Source organism: Aphis gossypii, chromosome X (assembly GCF_020184175.1).
Source record: "Aphis gossypii isolate Hap1 chromosome X, ASM2018417v2, whole genome shotgun sequence".
NCBI classification, from domain to species: domain Eukaryota; kingdom Metazoa; phylum Arthropoda; class Insecta; order Hemiptera; family Aphididae; genus Aphis; species Aphis gossypii.
In genome coordinates, this window is record NC_065533.1 from 37,476,409 (window position 1) to 37,499,516 (window position 23,108).

The 23,108-nt window shown below is 32.6% G+C and overlaps 5 protein-coding genes across 5 annotated transcripts in view; 1 reads left to right on the forward strand and 4 right to left on the reverse strand.

Moving 5' to 3' along the window:
- LOC114128389 (uncharacterized) overlaps positions 1–23,108 on the forward strand; it is a 97,035-nt gene that overhangs the window by 43,044 nt on the left and 30,883 nt on the right. The window lies entirely within an intron of this gene.
- On the reverse strand, positions 1,064–3,200 carry LOC126552489 (uncharacterized). Its single transcript, XM_050207194.1, has 3 exons — positions 3,068–3,200; positions 1,749–1,905; positions 1,064–1,677 (listed from the first exon to the last, which is right to left on the reverse strand). The coding sequence occupies exons 1-3, from the start codon at positions 3,198–3,200 to the stop codon at positions 1,071–1,073; spliced, it is 897 nt and encodes a 298-aa protein (XP_050063151.1). The 3' UTR covers positions 1,064–1,070.
- Positions 12,063–13,685, reverse strand: LOC126552491 (ATP-dependent DNA helicase pif1-like). Its single transcript, XM_050207195.1, has 2 exons — positions 12,709–13,685; positions 12,063–12,574 (listed from the first exon to the last, which is right to left on the reverse strand). The coding sequence occupies exons 1-2, from the start codon at positions 13,683–13,685 to the stop codon at positions 12,100–12,102; spliced, it is 1,452 nt and encodes a 483-aa protein (XP_050063152.1). The 3' UTR covers positions 12,063–12,099.
- Positions 13,823–14,419, reverse strand: LOC126552492 (uncharacterized). Its single transcript, XM_050207196.1, has one exon. It carries the CDS (start codon positions 14,417–14,419, stop codon positions 13,823–13,825), a length of 597 nt encoding a protein of 198 aa, XP_050063153.1.
- LOC126552493 (uncharacterized) lies at positions 14,421–16,743 on the reverse strand. The gene is made up of 3 exons (XM_050207197.1): positions 16,316–16,743; positions 15,533–16,028; positions 14,421–15,430 (listed from the first exon to the last, which is right to left on the reverse strand). Exons 1-3 carry the CDS (start codon positions 16,739–16,741, stop codon positions 14,421–14,423), a joined length of 1,932 nt encoding a protein of 643 aa, XP_050063154.1. The 5' UTR covers positions 16,742–16,743.

The following is a 23,108-nucleotide window of genomic DNA, read 5'->3' on the forward strand; positions in this document are numbered from 1 at the left end:
ATTTTCAAAAATTTGCCTCTGGAAGAAATAAACAAATATTGTTACTTTCAATGTGTAACGCAAATAAACAATGAAGAAACAATTATTAAACAAATCGGGGTTAACACATACGCAATAACTAACCCACAACCAACATTATTTATTAGGAAAGAAGTAGGGAACACCACAACGTCACAACAAATTTACATAAACTATGAACACCCCGGACTCATTAAAATAAAATTGCCATGCAATCACGAATTATTTAGAAATGAACAGATACTTATTCCCAAAATGTACCCTTGTGAACTAAGCAACAATAATAAATTAACTATACAAAGAGTGCTACCCATATCATGGACAAACATCAAATCACTAAAAATAATACATGAAGAACAAAAAGAAAACATTTATTTTACTAACCTAACAAAAATATTAAACACAGACTGGACAAAAGATATACCAAATTTCCACATTAAAGTTGAGGCCACACAGAACGCTACGCTACATTTGCTATTTATACTATGTTTGCTTTGTACGCTATGTTCACTATACGGTGCGGCAACACAGAGCAAGCTACGTATACTACGTACGATATTTACTACGAGTCACAGTGAACAGTTATCAGTCATTCAGTCATGTTCAAGATGTTGTCAGGTAGGTTGCCTTGGGAAAGTGATAGTAGTGATGATGAAGCTTTGTTATTATTTTCGTTAAATAATAATAATAAACAAAAAAGGAAATGGGTCCATGAAGTAAATATGGAACGTAAAAAGTTTGGTGAATTTCATCATCTTTTAAAACAAATACGAAAAGATGAATTAAAATTTAAAGAATATTTTCGTATGAGTATGAAACAATTTGATCAACTTTTATCAATTATTAAAAAGGACATAGAGAAAAAGGAATTAAATCTCAGGGAAAGTATTACAGCCGAGGAACGATTAGCCGTTTGTTTAAGGTAAGTAATTTAACACTTTTTAAAATAATAATACTTTTAATTTTTAATAGGTAGCCTTATAATAATAATTAATTAGTAATTAAGTTCATGGTAATAATTACTATAATACTTGAGCCCAATCTTTGATTAATTAAATTAAATAGTAACTCTGTTGTTGCGAGTCACCACAAAAATTCGCGTTTTCATACATCACATTCGATGCACTTTCTTGTACTTGATTTGAAGTTGATGGGTGAAAGAATGTTTGACTAGGAGCAGGTATTATTTGACTGACCGGTGAAGGTGTGTCTAACCTAACCACTGTGCCACGACCCGGTGTTTCAGTACTGACGATAGAGGATGTTGGAGTAGCAGACGGTTGGTCCAAGAATTCAGTTTCTGCATTTATAATTGCCCGCATAACTTCTTGCTTGATTCTCAGTTGCAAACGTCGAGGAAGTCGTTTTGTACTCTCACATGCACTAGCAAAGAAAAAATCTAGTTCTCCTGGCTGTTTTTTCACTTGATTTTTGTTTCCAATAAATGATATTATCTTGTCAACATCACTTTCTTTGCTTACATTCTTTTTGCTTGCAACAAAATTATGTTTTTTCTTTTGAGTTTCACTTTCTATATTATTTGACAATGTTAATTCTACGTTTTCTTCATTTTGGCTATGTTCTTCAATTTGATTTTCTTCATCTGTCAAGTCCGCGACAGTATCATTGCCATCATAATTATTGACGTTAGTGTAAGTTCTGTAAAAAAAATAATAATACTGCAGTGTCTACGGTCAAAGAACTGAGGACAATTTAGAAGTTATACTTACTCACGTGGAGTTGACTCGGATAAAAGAAAAGACATAACTTCTTCGTATTTCCAAGGTTTCATTTTCTTAGCAGCCTGTCCACTTTTTGCCTTCCTTCTTAATGTAGCTTGTTTGTGAGAATCCTGTAGCTTCTTCCATTCACCTTTCAGTTCATCCACTAAACAAAAGATAAATAGAAATAGAAATTAAAATCTATTTATAGACAGTAAACATTTTAGTTTTTTGTTTATTTTATTCTTAGGTTTCTAGCCACTGGAAATTCATTTCGGTCATTAGCTTTCAATTATCGCATGGGCAGGTCTACAATAAGTAATATCGTTGAAGAAGTCTGCGAAGCCCTATGGAAAAACCTTCAGCCTATCGTAATGCCTGATCCTAATGAAGATATATGGAGAGCTTCAGAAAAAGTGTTTAAAGAAAAATGGAACTTCCCTCATTGTGTTGCTGCAATCGATGGGAAGCATGTTCGTATTAAGGCACCGGCTCATAAAGGTTCAGAATTTTTCAACTATAAAAAATATCACTCGGTTGTTTTGCTAGCACTAGTAGATGGAAATAAAAAATTCATTTGTGTTGATGTTGGGCAATATGGAAGAGCTAGTGATGCAAGTGTGTATAGTAACAGCACTATTGGAAAGCGTTTAACAAGCTTAAATATGGGTATACCTCCAGATGAAGATTTAGCAGGAAAAAAATTACCCTATGTAATAGTTGGTGACGAGGCATTTCCTCTTAAAAAATATCTCATGAGACCTTATCCCAGAAGTGCCCGGCGACTGGGCGAGGATGAACGTATTTTCAACTACAGGCTCTCAAGAAGCAGAAATACCGTGGAAAATACTTTTGGTATCCTTGCAAACACTTGGAGAGTATATCATAGTCCATTAGAATGTCGAATTGAACTCGCAGATAAAGTAATTTTAGCTACTGTTGTTCTCCACAATTACACACGTCAATTAAATACTCAAACCAATCTAGCGACTGTTGAAGAACAAACCAACGAAACTAACGTGTTTATACCAATACGAATTGGTACCTCATCGAATTCAAGTAGAGAAGCTTTAAATGTCCGAAATTTATTCAAAGAATATTTTATTTCTAATGAAGGTCGCGTTGAATGGCAGCAAAGAATTGTGAATCGTACAGCTTAAAATAGTTAAAAACTATTCAATTACTATTATTATGATTAAATTGCTATGTTATATTAATTATATTCTACTATAGTACTAAAGTATATTTTATATTATTTTTTTACATTTGAATACTTAATCATACATTTTTATAAATACATTATGAAATAGTAAATACATATTATCTACCTGGCTTTTTCAATTCTTTTGAAATGTTGACCCATGCATTGTCACGTATGTTCTGGTTTCGATATTCGTCCAGATTTTTCTTCCAGAGACAAGGATACCTGCGTACTTCCTCTATTAGCTGTTCTAGTAACATCGCTTCAAAAAAATGACGTAGTACTCACGAAAATTAATAAAATATAATTTATTTTTATTTTGTATTTTTCAAAAAACCGCTGGTTCTACTTGAATTCTAAATTATAACTCCGTGAAAAATTATAATCGACTGTTCGTTGGTCGTATATCACAGGACATGCTATATTAAATTTCTGATATCGGTACTAGCAATGAACATGCCTGTCAAAACCAGTACGTCGCACGTCGCGACACATCGCTCAAAAATATAGCCACAAATCAAACACTGGGCGACGCGTCGCAACGTAGCTAAGAACAAAACGTAGCGTACACTATTCTGTGTGGCCATTTACGTCTTCAAGATAGAAAACTATTTTTTATTCATATAGCAAACATCGCGAACATAGCGTGTGTAGCTTTCTGTGTGGCCTCAACATAACAAACAAATTAAAAATTATGACCAATATTTCAAAGACATTACATTAGACGGGATGCCGAACAGATTAATAGATGACTTTTTAGGAGACATTATTTATATAACTTGGCTAACCATTCTAACTATAAGCATAATTTTTATTTGCTATAAGATATACCCAGTGGTCATAACAGTACAATTGCTTATGACAGCAGATACATTACCCCCACCTATACCTCCAAAACAATAAATATAACACTTAAAATAAATTAAAAATAACTTAATTAATTAATTTTCGCTGCATGTGAAGACGTTCCACAGGATATCCATAAGTAAGTAGACGAAAAGTGATCTGCGAAACAAAGACGAACAGCACAGATACGCAAGTCCAAACGACACAGTATATATATATATTTTTTTTTTGTTTAAACAACGTACCTTGTACCATAGTTCGGTAATAAGTTAAGCTAAAATTGTAATACCAATGATACGGATAGAGGTGTAAAAGTATCAAACTTTGTTTAAACCTTAAAACCATAATATAAGTAAAACTTGTAATTCCCCTTTTCGACACAACATTTTTAACACTTGTATAATATAATAATATAATGTAAGTAAAACTTGTAATTATCCCTTTTAACAATATTTAAAAAAAAAACAAAAAACAAAAAAAAACCCATAATTTACACTTGTATGATATTCTCGCCAACAATCAGCACCGACATGTTCGCCGGAATAAAAAGACGGCAAATCGAGCTGACGTACCTAATGTGGAAATTTTATTATTGAATTTAGATCTATAGAAAGATTTATTTACACATGTATGGAACCGATCGGGATTCATACTCAAAACAACAGAAGACCCCAGACCCATAGGTTACCAAAGAATATGTTACTAAATTACTAAACAAGTCATTTTAAAAGAAAAAGGAAAATTTTATTTAAAAGAAAAACAATCAAAAAAAATGGCCCTTTTGCTGTCTTAGCCATATCTCTTATATATTAAACTTATACAATCGAATTACTATCGATTGTTTTGTATTTTTCTATTATTACGTTAAATTTACAGTTCATAGACACTATGACACTATGACTATTATGTAATTGTTATTTCAATCCCAGACCCATAGTGTACCAAAGAATATGTTACTAAATTACAAAAACAAGTCATTTTAAAAGGAAAAGGAAAATTTTATTCAAAAGAAAAAAAAAATATTTTTAATTCTGGTTTACTCCTCTTCCTCTTCCGCCTCCAGGGCAGCCACGACCACGTGATACGGCGGTGGCTCAACACCGATCGGCCAATCTATGGTAATCCTTATAGGAATAAGGCCAACTAATAAAATATACAGAATAAAAAAAAAAGAAAAAAAAAGAAGAAAAACAATAAAATACAACATACCAAACAACACATAATCAATACTTGTTGTATTTTCGTCGATTGCTGGCATGGTGCGGGAGGTAGATTCGATGGAAACAATGGGGATCGGAGACACACAATGACGGTGTTGTGGAGTGACTTGAAATAAGTCAAAACAGCTACTAAACCATCAAAAAACACATCAGCAAACACAAAAAACAATAAACGAAGAACAAGCATTTTCTACGTCAACATATTTCAGACAACACAACTACATAATTCCATAGTCAGTAGTCAGTAGTCATCAATAACTAAACAGCGTGACCAACAGACATAAATGCGGCTATTCAATTTAAATTTTTCCATATACGGAGCACAGGTGTAAAATATGAGGTCATATTTTTTGTAATTTCGGGGACTGTTGTATTATATGTATGAATATTTTATAAGAGATGTTAGTACGTAAGAAATAAGTTAAGAAAAACTATAGATAATAAGTAAAACAGTAAAATTCAATAAGTTAAGCAATACTTAATTATTCACACAAATAGGTTAAAATAACAATTGTGCAATTCAGTGCCAGTAAACTTTATATTACAGTTAGCATAGTAAGCAAGATATAATTATAACTTATAAGAAATGTAAATAAATTTGTTTAATAATTTACTAATCGGGTTAAAATAACAATTACATAATAATCATAGTGTCTATAAACTGTAAATTTAACGTAGTAATAGAAAAATGTAGAACAATCGATAGTAATTCGATTGTAAGTGTAATATATAAGTGAGATGGCTAAGACAGCAAAGGGGGTCAGTAGTGGTAATCGTGTGACTCGATTATCACTAGACGCCATATGTGAATAAAGTTCTTCTTTTGCGTTATTTTGTGTTTAACTTTATTTTGATATACGTCCGAATAATCGGCGTATACGACAGTAGGTAATATACAAACAAAACGCTACAAAATGTTGTTGCCTCAAAGCAAAGACGAAAACGTGCGTTACGATCATCGAAAACTGTGGAACGATTAAATGGTAACGGATGTAACTCTGTTTCCGAGGAGGTGTTGCGTTTGGACGCTATTTGGTCGGTATTCGGTAGACGGGCCACGGCGTCGTTAGTTCCTTGGGCGAGACAAATAAATAAAACAGATAAATCATGGTTGGCTACATGACACGAAAATATAAAAATGGTTAAATGACAAAATTGCGACCAAGTACAATAAATACGATAATAATAATTAGACAATATTATAAAATATAACGTCGAACGCGATATGGTGGTGATAATTCCGTATCACCACAATGGCACAATAGGTATTCTAATAACGTAGTTCTGAGGAGAATTTATGATATTTTTTAAAATTAATTCGCATGGGTAGGTATTCGAATAGCGTAGTTAACCTTTTTAAAACGTGACCATGTCTTTTTTATAATACAATTGATTATTAATATTATTGTTATTATTGTGTTTGTGCCCCGAATAATATTGTGACCGCCCTGGGCCCTGCTAGCCAAGTAAACGTAGCGCTGGTTATACCAGGGGTACGGCACTCCCTATCTTTACATGTTAAATAAATGGGTGACCTTGGATGCCTCCAAGTGCCGCCGGGAGTACGACACTCTCTATCATTGTGTGTTATGACCTTGAGTGCAGCTGGCACGGCTATAGTATATAACCGTAGATAACCGTGATATAGCCATTAGCCTTGTTCGTTCTTTTTCATACGTACTGAGCGAAGACGCTTTCTCCACTCCCCTCTGGACCAACTCGGACGGCGCATCGCTCTCGTCGTCGTAATATACAGCTCGTTAACGTTAGAGTTCCTTACACCTTTTTTTTTGTAATTTCATCATTGTTGGTGTGTACATTATTATTACATTATATTTTTTTTTTCGGTATCATCGCAGCCCTTTTCTATTGCGCTCGTGATTACCTGTGATTATCCGCACACTGCTCGTGCAAAAGTTAAAGCGCAGCTCGCCTTTAATCACATCCAGTTCGGTCCAAACCTCTCGGTCTCCTCGTCAGCTCAACACCAGCATCTACAGCTTCCCACTTTTTATTATTTGTATTGAGCAGTTTGCCATAGAAATTTAGTACCTACCTACAATATAATTTAGAATTCATTTTTAAAAACACCCTCCAATTTCATTGTGAACATAAGTGGACAGTGGAGTATAGCGGAACCCAACATTTTTTTTCAAACGCCTCTACACGAACAGAAATGTAAGTATTGATTGTTATTATTTCAGTTTTTTTTCTATATTGTGTAAACACATAACCTTATAAAACTATACAATATTATTTATAATGAATCTATAATTTACCTAAAAATTGTATTTCTTTTTTTAAACAAAGAAACTAAAATTATAATTAATAGTTTAATATATTACTAACTTAAATCATAATAACACTATAGTAATGTACCTACTTAATTTGTCTATACTATACCCCAGGTAACACTTATTTAACACAATGTGAACAATAGTACCTACTATGATAATATTCAAATTTTATGTAGTATTAAATTTAAAAGTATTTACAATTATTAATATTATGTTTTTATCACATAATCAATTAATGTTATGAGTGATTTATATTAATTATTATAAAATGAGTATCACGTTCTTAAACTGTAATATAAACACAAACATTTTATTATTATTTAATATACACTGCACACCACAATGTATTCATTCTGCGTGTTGATGTATATATCAACTGAATGGGATGCAACACAATAAAAGAAAAATCTGTAAATATTATAAGCAATAAAAGAATATTAAAATGATCTGAAAAAGTTATAGTTAGTATTTTAATTTTTAATTTTTTCTATGATTAGGTAAATATTATCTATTTTATTAGTAATATATTAATAATATAATATAATGGTTTTAAGAAAACATGGTTGTATATTATATTTTGTAAACTTTAGGGTACTTATACAAACATAAAAATTTTTTTTTGAAGAAGAAGAAGAAAATAAAATAAAATAAAATAAATTAATTAATAAATTAATATTTTTATAAATTATTCAATAATTATTTATGTTCAAATTTTCATAAACATTGGTGATAATCCTAATTTATTTGTAAAATAAATATATATATATATTTCTCTTTGAATTTCAGAATTGATGATGGAGTCTTCTTTGATTAGAAGAATTAAACTTAAAATAGAGGAATTGCTAGATCTGGAACGAGAAAATGGTGAATGTCAGGATAGAGAAGAAAAACAGAAAAAAGAACATATTAAAATATTGAATAAGAAGATTCACCAATTATACAGACAAAAAGTTCCAGACCTAGTAGAAATAGCAGAGTTGAAAGATAAAAAAAGAAACATTTTACACCAATATAATTATTTAAAATTTATTTCTTTTAAGCGTGATATAAGGTTAGGTCAACATTTATCTGAATTATATAACTCATTAGATGATATTGAAAATGGAAATGTTAGTTATTCTAATTGTATCCGATTACTGTTTACCTAACTAACCTTAGCTAAGATAGTTTTACTTTATTATTATTATTATTTGTATCAACAATAAATATTAAGTATTATAATTATCATTTAATTAAAAAAAAAACCAAACGATGACTATACCAGATGTGGCAATGTTTTCATATGTTATATCATATGACAGATGGTGGATTATGGCATATTGATTAGAGTATAGCAAAAGAAATCAAATTAAATTTGTTTAATAATTAAAATTATATACTGAAAGAAGTATAATATTATGTTGAAATTATGATAAATCATAGATATAAAAAATCAGTTAGTTCCACGTTTTGTGCACTCAATTATAAAAACATTAAAAATATTGATAAAATTTGACTTGTTGAGTTACATAGACTGTTTCTAAAAATTATGGAGTTAGAAACATATTTTCTATTCCATATGTATGAAATGCTCAAAATATTTAGCAATAATCAATTTATAAATGTAATTTCCATCGACAACCAACCCATTTATAACATTTTAAATTCAACCAACAAATGGAAATTTGATAAATACCGTTCATTCTTAATATTTCAAGTGAAATATCTTTGGTTGTACATAAACTTTAAACTCAACAACTATTGAGTGAAAAAGACAAGTATTGTTTTTATAAATAGTTCATATATTCGTAAAATTTCCATAGAAAATGACCTGTTGAATCAATGAATCTAGTGTACAGATACTTCAGTGACTTTCTTAGTTCCACATTACATTTGTTTTGTGTGTCGTTTAGACGATTCATTAACATTTAAAATTTACCCGACAACGGTGTGGAATAATATGAAACTATTAAAAACTATGTTTTATTCAAGTTTATGATAGGTTTCTAAAGAAAAACCCTTTAATATCTCGTTTTAACCATTTTAGTTTTTTAAAAAATATTTTTTTCAGTTACATAATATAATGAATTACATATTAATACAAAAAATAATTTTATAGAAATGGATTACTCATATGATTTACTCAATCATATCAACAGCGAACTTCAACAATTTAAAAAACAAATACCTACATGATAACAAAGACTAACATGAAGCAATGGTTTAGTTTTTAATTAAGAGAGAAGTAAAAATATTGAAACATTAAACATACTTAGTTAAAACAATTTTATTAGATACTGAACAAATGAAAACCACAAAAGAAAAAATATGGAATTTAAAGAAAGCAAGAGAGCTAGTCATTAACTCTATGAGTCATATGATTATGTTAGTTTTCAAAGTAATAATTCAGCTTATCGTCAACATAGTAATTTTAATATATTGTTATCTGATATGAGAGCATTAAGAGATTCTTCTCGTTCTGATCCAAAATAAAATTGTTATAACTAAGTATTAATTTTATACAACTTGAAAAAATTATGTATCAATGTATTATTTATTTTTTACTTTTTTAAAAAACAAATTCAGGTTAATTTATGGTCGTTGAGGATTTAAAGTCTAAACAATAAGGTAGTGATATCGACTTCTTGCAAGCCAATTTGAAATTGCTTAATTTATGGGCTTTTGGTTACTCTAGTGTCGATAGAAGTATATCACTGAATTTTGTGGATATGACAGTGGCGCCCAACATAACTCGACAATCCATGACCTAGAGAGGATTTTCTTTTTATTTGTATTTTATAATTATTGTTTTCATTCAGTATATTTGCAATATCTTAAATTCCAAGTTTGATATTGTGTGAGACAAACATAAGATTGGTTTATAAGTTTTTAAATATATATAATATGTAATTTAATAATTGTCACTCTGGGGCAAGATTAGTATGATAAACTGAAACGTTTCTCCTGTAAAAATAAGTTTATTTTATTATAAGGTTATTTACAACTTATTTACTAGATAATTTACAAGCCTGTAAAAATAAGAAACAACATTTATTGTCTATTGATTCCAATCTTGTCTCTCACAAGTTACAAATATATTTTAACAAATTAATTTAACAATATTATAACAAATTTAACAAATTATTCTAAACATAATAATTAATTTTTCCTATCACCTGTTATTATATCTTATCAAACAATTCAAAATAATACTTATCACTCTTAAGTAATGATATCACATAATATTATGTCTTATCAGCCTACCTTATCAACTTACTAACGCGAATTCAAATACCTAAGAAGTATACTTCTTATATATATATATATATAAGACATTAATAGTTATATCACTAAAATTGTAAAAAATATTTTTTTTTAGACAAACATTAGTGATTATTAATATTGTATGGTTAGATTATGTTAGATTATTAGACTATAAAGTATAAGGTAATATGTATATTTATCTGGTAAGCTTAAATAATTTAGCTGTGAATGTTTTTGTTCTTTTACTCCCAATTTTTTTTTTTTGGGGGGGGGGGGGAATACAAGTATTAGACCTACATGCGTTTTTTTTTTTGTGAGTTGAAATTTATTTACTAATAATATCTTTTATTTAATATTTTAAATAACTCTTTATATTTCAATTAAACATAGGTAGTTATACATTAAGTACTTGTAAATTTCCAACACTGTAAAACCCGATAAAAAAATTTAATATATTTTTTTTCACTGCTCATCCGGCATATCTGCCTCCTGGGCAGCAACAACCGTATGGTACGGTGGTGGTTTAAAACCAGCTGGTCACTTCACGGTCATCCTCATACTATTTTGATGACTTAACCATTCGTGTCATCATTTTAATATATCCTTGGTAATTATATTCCCCTGTTGTTCTTCATTATCAGGAGTAATAATGACTTTAAACTTCAAATTAAATAGTTTTCCTTGTCGTTCACTCGTACAGACTATCAATTCTGTCCGTTTTTTGAAAATTTTTATTTATTTTTATCTGATAAGTAGTGTCTCAAAATCGGCGTAAATAACTATAGGATGTCGCTGTGGGTTTTGCCATGCGGTGAATTCCAGAACTTCCCCCTCTAATGGCATTTTCGGACCTATAGGTTTATGCGGACCGTTTATTAATTTATGATGTTCAAGCGCAGCCTGCCCGCTTAATTTATACATTAAGTACTGTTTATCAAACGACGTAAAGCATCGTTTACAGAATACAACTTGGCCTTCGTGATTAGTTTTTTATGAACGAATTAGTTTTGAAAAGTTTGAAATGTATGTATTGTTATATACTCTTTCAGTTAAGTCCGAAAGATATATTTGTTGTAAAAGAGTTCGTTCACTTACGGGTTGTAATTCAAACACTTTACAAAATATGTTTAAACTTAAAGAAAATATTTTATTAATTACTAGCTGACCCGACACGGCGTTGCCCGTGTGTTACTTTCTTTTTTTGCATTTTCGTATGCCGTGTGTTAATTTTTAATTTAATCTTATTGATAGTGCTAATATTACGTTGAATTCACGACGAAAGATTTGTAATGTGGCAGTTTTTGTGCCTACGTATTTTAAAAAATTCTCCTGAACAGAACCGTCACCCTGGTGATAGGGCGTTGTGAATAAAAAATAATTAAATAAAACATATATAATGATTTAAAAGTAAGTAGTTATAGTTTTAACTGTTATAGTTTTATTTAATTATTTTTTATTCACAACGCCCTATCACCAGGGTGACGGTTCTGTCATGATTTAAAAGTAAGTAATCGCTTTATTGTTAATCATGTGAATCATAATTATTATTATTATCATTGTAGTACTTTGTGGTATACGATGTTTCTTGTTTGATTACCTGGCGCATAGATAAACAAATCTGATGGTTTTCCAACACGGGAACAGGCAACATACAATTGACCATGTGAGAAACATGGGTTTTCTAGATTAATACCACAAACACTTAATGATTGCCCCTGGGACTTGTTTATAGTCATAGCAAAAGCAAGACGCACTGGAAACTGTAGTCGTTTAAACTCAAATGGCACATCAGTCGGAATCATTGGGATGTGCGGTATGAGAACATCTTCTCCTTTATACTTTCCTTTGAGTATAGTTGCTTCTATCACATTGTTTAGTAATTTTTTTATCGCTAACCGTGTACCGTTGCAAAGACGCGGTTGGTTGATATTTCGCAACATTATAACCACCGATCCAACCTTTAATTGAAGATTGTGAGGTGGCAATCCTGGCAAATCCAGCGAGTTTAAAAATCCGGTGGATAGTTGACTACATCATCTTGATTAGTAGCCGAATCAACTGATTTATATATCATCAATTCGCCTGTAATTTGTTCTTGAATTTTGAAATTTAATTCATTTACATCTATGTTTTTTGCAGCCAGTATAGCTCGTTCGCTCAACCAATCATGGTTTCTGTAATTTTGAGAAACATCTGGAAACACCTTCTGAATAAGTTCATCTTTTGATCGAGTTAACTGACAAAAACTTAGAGGAAAGTTAATGCAGCCAGTCAACATGTCTATAGGAAATTTGCCTTTACCAATGTCAATGAGTTGTTTAGAGAATATGTTTCCAGATTGGTCATTTTGCAACTCGACACGCATATTCTTGCTTAAATGAAGTACTTGGACATGTTTCCACAAACTGGAGGACTTTAGACATGCATTGAGTTCATCAGCTGGCGTTGATCGTGGAATCACCGGCAATGTTTGACGAAAATCTCCTGCTAATAAAATCATTGCACCACCAAATCGGTTATTATTGCTCCGTAGATCTTTTAAGGTTCTGTCCAAAGCCTCCAAAGATTTTTTATGTGAAATCGTGCATTCATCCCAAACAATCAATTTACATTGCTGCAAAACCTTTGCCATTGCAGAGTTCTTCGAAACGTTGCAGGTTGGAGTTTCATTGCTATGCATATTTAATGGCAATTTTAGTGCTGAATGGGCTGTTCGACCACCTTCAAGCAAAGTTGCTGCGATTCCCGACGAAGCGAGTGCAAGTGCAATTTTATTTTGTGAGCGAATTGTTGCTAATATTAATGAAATCAAAAAAGTTTTTCCTGTACCACCAGGTGCATCTAAGAAGTAAATCCCTCCAGTTTCATCATTTGTTACTTTCATAAGAGTTTCAAATACATACTTCTGTTGTTCATTTAACAGTGGAAGATTTGTTTGAATTAATTCTTTCAAATCGTTGAGATCATACAGTCTTTCTCGATGCAACTCTTGGTTAAAAGCGTCATGCATTGGACGATTGGGCGCGGTCAGGCCTAATTGAATTAATAGTTTGTTTGACATTATCAAGCACATGTCCTCAATTGAAATCAATGCTTCATTGTAAATTTCTTCACTGATTTGTATATTTGGATTTCCCATTCTATTCTGTATTTGATACAAAATATCATCACACATATAATCTTTGTACTTGATCCACAAATCAATTGGGCTTGATGGGAAGCATGTAGATATGATTATAGAAAACAATGTTCGTATTTGATGAGCGTGTGATGATATTACAGCATCATTGAGAGTTTGATCCCAATGAGCGTCATTTTCAAGCAATTGCAAACGTTGACAGGCTTCTCTGTAGGATACACATATTCACCATCAACAGTTCGTAACTGTTGGAATGATGTTGGGCCACGTACATTGACTAATAGCAGTCGTAAGTAAAAACATTCATCATTGCTTGGATGTACTGAATAAATCCGGCCAATCGCATCGGTGGAATATACATCTGTATATCCTGGAACTGGTTTTCCTTGTTTCCGTCGTATAAATCTCCTTGAGGATTGATTCCAGGTATAATATTTTGGCATTTCAGAATATAGCAATGTTTGTGCGAAATCATCGTTTTGGCATGTCTCAAAAAAACTGGTTAATGTAGTAGATGGTGGCTGAGCAGCTCTTTGTACTGCGTTCTGTGCTGTAAAATACACTCTTTGTCCATTTTCTAAATGCACAGCTAAGTGAACAACAGAAGGGTGTCTCTCATGAATAGGAAAAGAAAATATTCGCCAAACTGCTTCATTACTACTGACATAGCGGCCCATTTGGTATTGGGTAACTTCATCATTGGAATTCTCTGCACCAATTCCAATCACAGCCATATCACTCCCTTTGGCTACATATTTTGCAAATGTATTTAATAGATTTCACTGAATGGCAAGATTCAACGTTGATGTGTGCTTTGAATGTCTTTGATAAAATGGGTGAATATGGAACAATCCAACGATTATCTATTTCAATATCTTGTTGATTTAATTTGACAATTGTTGATTTTCCATTGTCTGCTGTCGATCTGCGACGATACAATGGATAACCGTCATTACCAGTAATTGTTTCCGATATTAATGTCCGTGGATATCGTTTTGAACATTTACCATCCATCATACACGGTGAATTTTGATTAAGAGTTCCACAGGGACCATGTATCATGTTTTTGATAACTACCTCATGCAATCCAGGATCTACTTGTACATTAGGGATTTCAGCTGATATCACTGCATCAACTTCATTTGGCCTTATATTTTCAACCAACCAAATCAAAATGTGTGCATGTGGCAATCCTCGTTTCTGCCACTCCACAGAATACATCCAGCAGCGTGTCTCACCAAACACATTATGTTTTACGATGAAATCCATTAAAGATTTCAACTTTTGTCTAAAGACTCTGGCTGTAATATCATGACGATCAATGGGTGATTGCCCAGAGAATAACTCCTGATTGATTTCTATCCATTGCGGATTGCATGTAAATGTGATGAACAAATCTGCTGTACCATAATGACGAACATACGACATGGCATCTTGAGCATATTCGTGCATATGCCGAGGGCTTCCGATGTATGTTGCTGGAAGAATAGTCATCCGACCGACATTCTGTGCATTTCCATCAGTATTAATCGCATCTCGAAGGTGAATATACTCTTCAGATCGGAGTTTGGTTTGATTCAACCTGATGAATGTTAATCTTTCCGTTTCAATTTTAACATACATGTCAACAACATATTTGTGATATAATCGCCGACATTTCAATATGTGATTATCTTCATTTTCCCGAATCATTAGGCGGTATGAATAATAGTTCATTGAACTGACTTTTTTGTTGGTTTCAGAACCTGTAAATAGATTTTGTTTTAATAACATTCAAATATAAAATTAAAATACATAATATAATGACTGAGATATTATCGCCATAGCTAAACTAATATTTTAGTTACCTGCAATGGGATTTATCATTTTTATTGAGAAATCGTAGCCATCTTCACCTTGCCAAAATATAATGGGATATTGCAGTGCATCATATGAGCGGTGTGTTTCCTTTATACGTTGTAATTGATCATTCCGACGACGTAAAACAATATCACCGGATTCCAAGTTTTCTCCAACTACAACGATAGCAACTTCATCAATAGTTGGTGCATTAAAACGTCTTGTATGTTGACCTGCAGGTGTTTTATCAGCTCTGATTACAATTTTGTGATTATCGGATGGCATCAGATCCAGGGCAGTTTTAAACAATATAATCAATTGATTGTGCTGATGAAATAAAGTTTGTAATTGTTCTACAATAGACCTCTTTACTAAATTGTTATGTGCACAACGCAGATCAATTTCTTGTGGTGAATTGCCCATAAAATAAATTTGCAGGAATTTGTTGTCGCTATCTGACACTGGTAACAGTGAACCTGCTCTGTGATATATTTGCCCTTGTATCTGTAAATAAAAAAAATATATTATGGTGTGGTATAAATTAATGGATTGTCGGTGATCAAACTTAAATAATATTTGATCTTAAAAAGTATATATTTAGTTTTAACTAATATCTATCAAATATAAATATAATAAAAGTGTCACTGAAACTGAAACACCATAATATATATGATGACTAAGTGATATATTTCGTAATGATTAAGAAATTGAAGATTAGTGACACATCTTAACTTTGGTGACAGAAAATTTTGTTCGCTAAAATAATTATGAGTAACTGCTATAATACATACCTTGAAAGTTGGCATAAAATTTTCCCGAACTACATTTGTTGCCCCAAATGAAGTCATTTGAAAGCAATTGTTATATTGTTGGATATTTGTCAAAAAGTGTATAGAATCTGTTCCTATTCCTGAAACCAATGAGTACAATGGTTCTGGTGGTGGATCCAATGGTATCAATTTCACTTTACCATTTGCGCAACACAATCCATTGGCTTCGTTTTTGTATTTTAATGCCTTACAGTGTGAGCAAACCGAGTTCATAGAACCAATAACAACACATTGGTAGTTACTGTAGTCAATTGACACATCGTAACTAAAAGCAGCTCGATTCAAACTTGCTCGCGCTTCACGCGTTTGTGAATTAGATCGGTAATTAGCTTGGTTTGTAGCATTTCTGGTTCTTCTACCTAAATTGCTTCGTCTTATAGGAGGCATATCAAATAAATTATTTTTTCACTAATCACGAACTAAACAAACACTAACTAACTAAACACTCTGCACAAAACACGATTGTTGGTTGCCATGGATACGATCAGTATTATATTATAAATATTATAGGAAGGGCTATTTAAAAAGAAAAGGGCTATTTTTAGGGTTTTTCCAGCAATAATTCTAATTTTTCTAGCCGTAAAAACCATCCTTGGACTTCAACGAACATTTGCGAACATTTGCGTTGTTTGTATGTCTATTTGCATGCATTTTTAAAAACATTTTAAATAAATGATTTATTTTATTAAATGGTTGCCATTGACTACCAAAAATAATTTAGTTGACTATTTGCTGGATAGATGGCGCCTCTGTAATTTCATCACCACCTCGTCATATTTCTCTAACCCGATAACTTTCTCAAATTTTTCGTCCGTAAGAACCTTCTCCTGACAATTACGACCCAAACAAAAAAAGAATGAGCGAAATCGGTCCAGGCGTTGTTGAGTTATGCGCTTACCAAATTTTGCGATTCATTTTTATATATAAGATTTTAATATAAGAATATTTCAGACAACACAGTATTGTATGAATCGGTTACTACTTCACGACTGACTCTGCTTATTCTACGTTCTTGTCTTTGCGACGCAGTCGCTTACAAAAATGCTTACATAATGCTTATACAGTTACACTACTATATTATTGTTTAATATGCTTACTAATCTAAAGTGTGTGCAAGGGTTCTTAACAGTATTGTAACGTGGTCGGGGAAGGACCAGTTAAATATAAGATATCTAGGGAGAGTCGTAGGACCCTATAGATATAATTACCGTAGCCTGGGGTAGATATCGGAATCTTACAAGTAATGTAAATAACGAGGATTCAGCTTCAGTTATTATTAATATTTATTATATATTGAAGACTTATAAATAATGTTACTCACAGTAGTTATCTTTTATACTAAAAATGACCTTTACGTGGTCGAACGGAGTCCTGACATACTTTATGGTTCGAAGGTGTACAATCGACTGGCTACGTATACATTCAGTTTCTTGGCCGTAGGCCTTACAATTATATATATGTAAGTGTATGTGTTAATAATGTATTGGTCAGCAGTAGCGTTCGTATATATATAAGTGTCATGTAACATACTTATATTTATAATTGTTACAGTATAATGCATATTGTTATTATCCGTTACTAATAATAGATCAAAGTTATCTCGTTTCTCATTATCTTCGACTTTAAGTGGAAAAGCTTCATATGATGAGAACTTTTTCAGTGGCTGTAATTTATTTTCTAGTCCGTACATATTCACAGAAACATTTAGATTATTTTTTTCAAATTTTAAAATATCTCTCAGTGATGTTGGAAAAGAAATGTCTTCAAAACTATATCTATCACCATGATCGGTAATCGGTATAACTTTTACTGAGCCCGTTTATCAGCGATAGATTTAAGTAATTCTATACACTGTCATATACTCCGATTGCTCAAACGTATACCAAAATAAAGTAAAACCAAAAATGACGTAAAAATACTTTATTCGAATGCGACGTCTAGTTGTGATCGAGGTACACAATCACTACCACTGATCTCTGTGCTATTTTAGCCATATCTCTTATATATTATATTTACAATCGAATTACTATCGATTGTTGTACATATTATATTTTTATAATTACATTTTTTTCTTACAATGTTAATTTACAGTTCATAGACATTAACTTACGTAATTGTTATTTTAACCCGATTAATTATTAAACAAATTCATTTAAATTTCTTATTATTATGTTTTGCTTACTATGCTAGCAGAAATATAAAAGTTTATTGACACTGAATTACACAATTGTTATTTTAACCCATTTATATGCTTTTTTAAGTATTGCTTAATTTAATTAATGTATTGAATTTCGCCGTTTTACTTATTATTTATGGTTCTTTTCTTAACTTAATTCTTACGTACTAAAATCTCTTATTTTGATGAAAATTCATTAAGGCCTAATACAACAATACGATGAACCAGACATCGGTGTATACTTATAAACGCCTAGCAGTAAACCATCGATAGATTGTAGCGTAAACCCACTACCACGTGGACAATAAGTTTCTTCTTTTGCTAATAATTTCGTAAACGAATCGTCGACTATTGCTTCGAAATTTGAAGTCTCATAAATTTCTCTAGTTAAAGTTTTAAATGCTCGATTTTCGGACGAATTTTCAAGGCTTGGACGATTATAAGTAGATTCCAGTTTTAAATTAAATGTAATAAGCATATTATGTTTATTAATAGTTTCTAACAATGAAGATTTTATGGTCTTGAAGAACTCTGAATAATTCTGTTTATAATTCAGATTTTTGTAATAATAACATACAACCTTACGACTGTGTGACGATTGAATTTCTACAAATCCTAATGTATTCATTTTTTAAAGCCTTGCTTTTTTACTTTTCACAGTGGTATAAGTATTTTCTGTAAGTTTACGTTTATTACCTACCTAAAATTGTAAATATACCTAAATTATTTATTTTTATAATTCTAACCTTAGATCATATACATAGCATAAAGATTACACACGATGATGTACATATTAGCGAGTAGTCGCTTGCGTATGTGCAATAACTTAAGTCTTTAAAACAAATTATTTGTTACGTTATATTATGTTCATATTAATTATCATTATTGAGAAAAATGTGCAACAAGTCGCTCACGTAATATTACGTAATATATATTATGTTCATATTTATCATTTTTGGGATGAAGGTGCAACAAGTCACTTGCGCAGTACAGGCTACATAAGACATAACATAATTCGCGACTCGTCCCTAACATGAACATCAAAATATTAGGATCCATCTATTGTTTGTGATTTTAACATAACGATAATATACGAAAAAAGTGATTTGATTTTTATAAATTATTATTTTAAAGTAAAGAGTTTAAAAACTTTCCTTGCACAGTATCCTGTCCATTTTCAAATGCATCCATCGTAGTCATATATGTCACCAGATTCTAAATTACCGAATGCCGTATTTGAATGCTTAGATAAAGAGGCACCTAGATCTAGCTTTTGATGCTGCTCAATCGGTCGGTGACGTCTCCATTTGTTTTTGCGTCTTGTCCTTTTGTATACCTCCCTCATGTCTGAGATCTCCTGGGTCCACCAGTAGGCAGGCTTTTTGCTTCCCTTGTATGTTCCTTTTGGCATGCAGCTGTCGCACGCGTCTTTGAGATACTGGTCAAGAGATCTTATCGCATATAGCGCGTCATCTACGGTCACCGTTCCTGCCGACACGATGAACTTTATTGGACTGGGTTTATCATATTTCCCCCACGATCACCTTTCCTCAGCTAGGACACGGTCGCTCTGAGTTGCTCTTAAATGGTTATATACCTGTGGAGCGACGCTGAGTACTGGTCAAGAGTTTTCCAATTGCGCACCAGGTGGCTACTCTTTTCGGTAACAAAGGTTATGTCGACGTGTGACCTGGATATACCACCGGCGTACACCATCGAGAAGGTTGGTTTATATCCAATGTTACATACCTTCAGGCCCAGGCTAGCTGTCATGTCCACCAGCGCTCGCTCTTTAGGCTCCTCTTTATGGTCTCCCCGAGTTGACGACTTTGTGTTAAAATCCTTAGCGACTACGACAGTGCCCTCTTGTTGCCTGATGCTGCCTTCCAACCTTTCCAGGAAATCTACGAATAGGGTGTAAGCCGTGTTGGGAGAACAGTAGCAGGCGTACAGCGTGATATCCTCTATCTTCACTCACCGGAAACCTGGGTTGTCCATAGGGCCGATAGTTCGTATCTGGAGTCCGGGGTTGAATACCACTATGGCCACTCTGGCTCCAACATCGCTGAAGCTCCTTAGACCTCCAGACGAAAACGATAAGGTTAGCTGGAAACCAGAACGTCAATGCGCATCGCAGTTGCCATCGCCAGTGCCAGGTCCTGAGCCGCACGGCACACTCCAACATTGATCTGTAGAATGTTAATTTTTTGTATGAATTCCGGCATGGTGAGTCTTTGTTGTCTGTTCTCCTCATTGCGTTGTCTATAGCTTTACTGTGATCTCTACAGAATTTTGAGTGAGCTACGTGTTTTCCTCCGCAGTTTGCACATTTTGATCGCTCATCTTTTTTATTGCAAGCTGTATCTTTGTGACCCTTGTTTCCGCAATGTGTACAGGTCATGGTAGTTTCCTTGCAGAAAGTCTCCCGGTGACCGTATTTCAGACAGGTGAAGCATTGTTGGAAGTCAAAGTATTCTGCAACCCTGCAGTTTGACATTTCTATGTACACTCTTCCTGCGCTTAGCAGCTTCGCATGTATATCAGGTCGTACTTCGCACACCCACCATACAGTCTCTTTTACTCTTGGACCTCTTTTGAATAGACTGAATAGAGGCTTTAGAAGAACTGTAGCCCTTACCTGGAGTACGTTGCCCAGTGATGTGTTTTGTACTAATACGTTGTGAAAGATCTCCTCTGGTGTTAAAGTCTTGTCTACAACATAAATCATGACCATGGGCCATTTGCTGAGCTTGAGTTGCACATCTGCCCTCTCCTCGGTGATACTTTTGAGTGTCTCATACGTGACATTATCTGCTGCCACTATGTTTATGATCTTTGTTTCCCCTTTTTGTATAACCGTCTGTCTGGCAATTTTCGGTGCACCTGTATTTTTAACAATATCGGCCCAAATTGTCTTCCTTGTACTATTCACATTGTCGTCTCTTACCTCGATTGCAAATACCTTCTGTGGTTTCATGTTCTAAAGTACTTTTATTTTGTTAAGTCTGTCCTGCTTCTGTGACTTGCGATTGACAGAGGCATCTGTTTCTCCCCCACTCGTAGCATCCGACGTGACGTTTTTTCTAAGAATAATAATAATAAAACTAACTTTATAGGGGTCAATAAATACTAAAGAACTATTATGATTAACAATTTCCATTTTTTTTAAATCATCTAGTACTAGTTGACTATACAAATTGAAGATACGTTCACTTAAACGTCTATCACATTTTAAACCAATATATTTAAAATAATTGTATTGGTTTAAAATGTTACTTTTTTCATCTCTCAATTTGACTATTTCAAGTAGGTTTGTTACTTTTTGTTTACAGAATTTTCGAATCTTTATATTCAACACTCTTATATTTATTTCTGCTCTTCTTCTCTTTTGGTAAGTTTATCGTTCTCCGAACCCTGATTTTTCAATCTTTTGTGTTGTTGTTGTTAATTGCTGAGTTTTAGAATTTCGCGGGTTATTTGTTGAATTTGCAGTTCTACCTCTCTTATTTCATCGTTCATTATTTTTTTCATACTGTCCACATTTAATTTTTGAACATTTTCATAACTAAGTGTAAATCCATTTATTTTTGTTTTTGTCCGGTTTTCATTATCTGTGTGTGCTATACTTTTAGGACCAGTCGACATCCAGTCTATTATATGTACACTTGGACCTAATTCATCCGTCCATTCACCTAACATGCACCATTGCACCCTGTCTTTACTTCGACATCATCGAAAATATAAAATACCTTTTCTGTGTCGTAATAGACGACTCTTTCTCTGAGATTGTCCAACATGGTATACAATCTTAATCTTGCATTTGATGTTGTGAACGCATCTATGTAAATGTTGGTATTATGTTCGTTTCCGACGTATTAATTAATTTTTTTATAAGACACTTCGACAAAATCATCCAATCATCCGTCAAAAACACTATGTTTACAATTTCTAATTTATTGTCCAACAATACCTTGATACCATCTGTCCGGTTTTGATATTATCTCGGTTTTTGTTTAATTAGGTCTTTTTTCAAACTTTCCTCAAAACGAATTCAGACATATTTTAGCAAGTGCTCTTAATCTTGAGTAACGTTGTCGGGGATGACTAGTTAAATATAGGATATTCAGAAAAGAAGTTAGTTTCTTATGAATATAATTTAACCGTAGCTCGGAAGCATAGATGGTACTTAGGATACAAATAAATGCGGATTGATCCAAATACCTATTAATATATAAAGTTTATTCTTACTTACTAATAACGTGTACAAGCTGTGGGACAGTCTCAGAATTCGTGTGCACGTGATGTTCATCGCGGGAAATTGCCTGTCTCTTACATATTCGTGTTTAGCCGTAGCTTTACAATAATTAAACATGAGACCTCACCGGAGAGGCTTAATGTATAATCAGCATTATAATATTGTATTTTACATGTTTGGTTTATGATATACTATATATACTATGTACCTATACTATATAATATGTACTGTCGTAAACCCACGTTACGGTGTGATATACCTCTACCGAATCGTGAGTTAACAAAATACCATAAATTAACCGGTTTCAGATCGGATTTGAAGGG